General features: G+C 52.9%; 1 protein-coding gene across 1 annotated transcript; it reads left to right on the top strand.

Moving 5' to 3' along the window:
• The first annotated feature begins 1,161 nt into the window (after positions 1 to 1,161).
• On the top strand, positions 1,162 to 2,147 carry GMNC (geminin coiled-coil domain containing). Its single transcript, XM_029286664.1, has 2 exons — positions 1,162 to 1,245; positions 1,584 to 2,147. The coding sequence occupies exons 1-2, from the start codon at positions 1,162 to 1,164 to the stop codon at positions 2,145 to 2,147; spliced, it is 648 nt and encodes a 215-aa protein (XP_029142497.1).
• The last annotated feature ends 1,230 nt before the right edge of the window (positions 2,148 to 3,377 follow it).

The raw sequence follows: 3,377 nt of genomic DNA on the forward strand, positions 1-3,377 counted from the left end.
GCCTCCATCACCACCATACCTGAGTCCATCTTTTTTGCTGCTGGCGGTCCTTTTCCTCTCTCTCCTTCCACCTTTCCCAGCATGATGGGCCTCTCCAAAAGAATTGGGTCCTTGCATTGATGGACTGATGAGGGGCATCCACTTAATGTTGCCTGTCAGCTGCCACATGGATAGAATTTCTCCTGAAGGATCTGGCCCTCATCCTGGTCCTTTAGGTCTTCCAATGCTGCCCCCATCGCCTCTGAGTATCACTGGGTCCATCCCTCTGTCTGCTGGTTGTCCTCTTCTTCTCCTCGTTCCTTCTGCCTTTCCCCCAATATGGATTTTTCAAAGGAGCTGGGTCTTTGCGCCGACTGGTTGATTAATTGATCAGTTGAGTAGGTGCTATCAAGTTGGGGGTCAACTGCTACTGATCTCATACCATACGTAGACCTTCTCCAAGGTCCTTGTCCCTCAATGTGGGCCTTCAGGTCTTCCAGTGGTGGACTCCTCGCCACCATAACTTGAGTCCTTCCAATTTTCTGCTGATCGTCTTTTTTTTTATTCTTCCACCTTTCCAAGCATTACACTCTGCTCCTAAGAGCTGGCTCTGCGCACTTTTTCTGCATCCAAAACATACCATCATTTGAATCCAGTCAGTTGTGCCTCAGATCAGAAATCTGGGTTGATTAATGTATCGTATCCTTTTTGATTTCCAATTTGGGGGCTCTAAACTGTGGCCTCAACAGGCAAATAAGTCGAAGGTGTGGATCAAGGAGAACCGAACATTTTCAGTATTAATTCAGCTCGAACGCCAGACAGACAAGAGGATACATTTCATTAGAGTTCATAGTTCATAAGGCAGCAGACTAGAAACCAGGAGACAGTGAATTCCAGTCCTGCCTTAGGCATGAAAATGGGCTGAGAGACTTTGGACCAATCACCAGGAGGCAGAGAGTTCGAGTTCCACTTTAGGCATGAAAGCCAGCTAGGTGACTTTCAGTGAAAAACACCAGGAGACTGGGAGTTCTAGTACTGCCTTAGGCATGAAAGCCAGCTGGGTAACTTTCAGTGAAAAACACCAGGAGACCGGGAGTTCTAGTACTGCCTTAGGCATGAAACCCAGCTGGGTGACTTTCAGCCAAACACCAGGAGACAGGGAGTTCTAGTACCGCCTTAGGCATGAACACCAGCTGGGTGACTTTCAGTGAAAAACACCAGGAGATCGGGAGTTCTAGTGCCTCCTTAGGCATGAAAGCCAGCTGGGTGACTTTCAGTGAAAAACACCAGGAGACCGGGAGTTCTAGTCCTGCCTTAGGCATGAAACCCAGGTGGGTGACTTTCAGCCAAACACCAGGAGATAGTGAGTTCTAGTGCCTCCTTAGGCATGAAAGCCAGCTGGGTGTCTTTCAGCCCATCCCCAGGAGACTGGGAGTTCTAGTGGCTCCTTAGGCGTGAAAGCCAGCTGGGTGACTTTAGGCCCATCCCCGGGAGACCGGGAGTTCCAGACCCACCTTGGGCACCAAATCCAGCTGGCTGATTTGTAAAGGCCGGACGTGGCTCCCTGGCTCATCCGTCTTCTCCTCTTTCCTCCTCCTGAGCAGAAGCTGCTTCTCCTCCAGGCTGGCCAGGACATCGACGGGACCTCCAAGGTCGGCAAGAGGCCCCGAAAGACCGAGAGCCGCCTTGCCCACGACGGGCGCCACCCGCCCAAGGCCAGGCGGAACCTCTCGGGCGATTTCTCCGCCTGCGAAGAGCAGCTGGCGCCTCCCGTGGACTCCTGGGTCCTGCAGACGTTGGGGCTCAAAGACCTGGACACAGTGGACGACTCAGCTAACTACAGTGCCCCCACCCTGGACCCTTCCCCGGGGTCTTCCCTTTGGGGTCCCTTTGGGGCCTCCGACCTGGCCGCCCGCGAGGCTCACCCTGGCGGAAGTGCCCCCTTGACCTGCCCAGTGGACAGCACTGCCAGCCCCTTCCCCTCGCCCTGCTCACTGCCGTGCCTCTCGGGCCGCCCTTCGCCAGCCAAGATGGACGTGGCCTTCACCACCTCTCTGAGCCCCCACTGCAACGTGAAGACCCACACCTTCCGCCAAGGGCAGGCCTTCGTGCGCAGGGACGAAGACGGAGGGTGGAAGCTCACCTGGGTGCCCACCCAGTCGGAATGAGGCCTTTCCCTCCAGCCCAGCCGGCCGCTTCCGTGCTGGACAGCCATTTGCCCACCACGGCCTGGGGTCTTCTGCTTGAGCAGGGGGTTGGACCAGAAGCCCTCCAAGGGCCCGTCCAACTCTGTGACTCTTACGTTCTACTGCCAGCGACGGATGTGTTTACACGCAGAGGGGAATCTCTCATTTCCCTTCTCGAAGACCCAGGAAGCCCATGTTGCACTGCCTTGAGAATGGAGGAGTTATAAGCGTAGTGATTGTCATGATTATGTTGGCAACGTTCATACACAGCCATAGGAAGGTTGACCGTCAGCACCACACAATGTGTCAGGGACAAAGAGAGGGCCAAGAGCAGGAAGCGTGGAGATGAAGAGAAGCTGCTGAGATGATGCCTCCTGGATCCCTTCGGTCTTCTGCTCTGTAGAGAGCCATGACCAGTTGGGTTCTAGAGGACAAATCTGGAGGATTTGTCAATTGACCTAGAAGGCATGTCCTTGATGGAGTGGACTAGTGAGAGAAGACTATCCCTCTTGCACGGACGTGGAGACATCTTCACCTGCTCAGCGCTAGCCGTCCAAAGTTCCACTCCTCTGACCAAGGAAGCCCAGGAGAGGACTTCTCCCTGGTACGGCTGCTATTGTGTTAGTACCAGAACATGGGAGAGACACCGCCCATAATTGGTGGAAGAAGACCTCTGCAAGGTTCAAAAACCTGCCCGTTAACTCTAAACCTTCTTGTGAAGGACCTCATGATGGCCACCCTCTTCTGGCTCTCAAAAGGCCAGCTTTGCTGCTTCTGCCTGTTCTTGCTGTGCCCTAAAGTGGAGCGTGTTCTCTGCCACCCAATGGGGAGTCCCATCTGCCAAATCTTTGGAAAAATTAGGAGAGACATAGCTGATGGGCTAAGATCAAGAAGGGGAGACTTCAGAAGATCGAGAACTGGAAATGTTAGGAGAGACGTAGCTGATGGGCTAAGATCAAAAGGGAGACTTCAGATGATCTAGAACTTTGGAAATGTTAGGAGAGACGTAGCTGAGGGGCTAAGATCAAGATGGGGAGAATTCAGAAGATCTAGAACTTTGGAAATGTTAGGAGAGACGTAGCTGATGGGCTAAGATCAAGAAGGGGAGACTTCAGATGATGTAGAACTTTGGAAATGTTAGGAGAGATGTAGCTGAGGGGCTAAGATCAAGATGGGGAGAATTCAGAAGATCTAGAACTTTGGAAATGTTAG

This window comes from Protobothrops mucrosquamatus, unplaced genomic scaffold (assembly GCF_001527695.2).
Source record: "Protobothrops mucrosquamatus isolate PMUCROS unplaced genomic scaffold, P.Mucros_1.0 scaffold4463, whole genome shotgun sequence".
Lineage (NCBI taxonomy): Eukaryota > Metazoa > Chordata > Lepidosauria > Squamata > Viperidae > Protobothrops > Protobothrops mucrosquamatus.

What these genes read in the sequence shown, in the direction of transcription:
- GMNC (XM_029286664.1), top strand. Translation starts at nt 1,162, where the DNA reads ATGAACACCAGCTGGGTGACTTTCAGTGAAAAACACCAGGAGATCGGG. An exon ending in TAGGCATGAAAGCCAGCTGG is followed by an intron (nt 1,246 to 1,583) that starts GTGACTTTCAGT and finishes CCTCCTGAGCAG; the next exon opens with AAGCTGCTTCTCCTCCAGGC.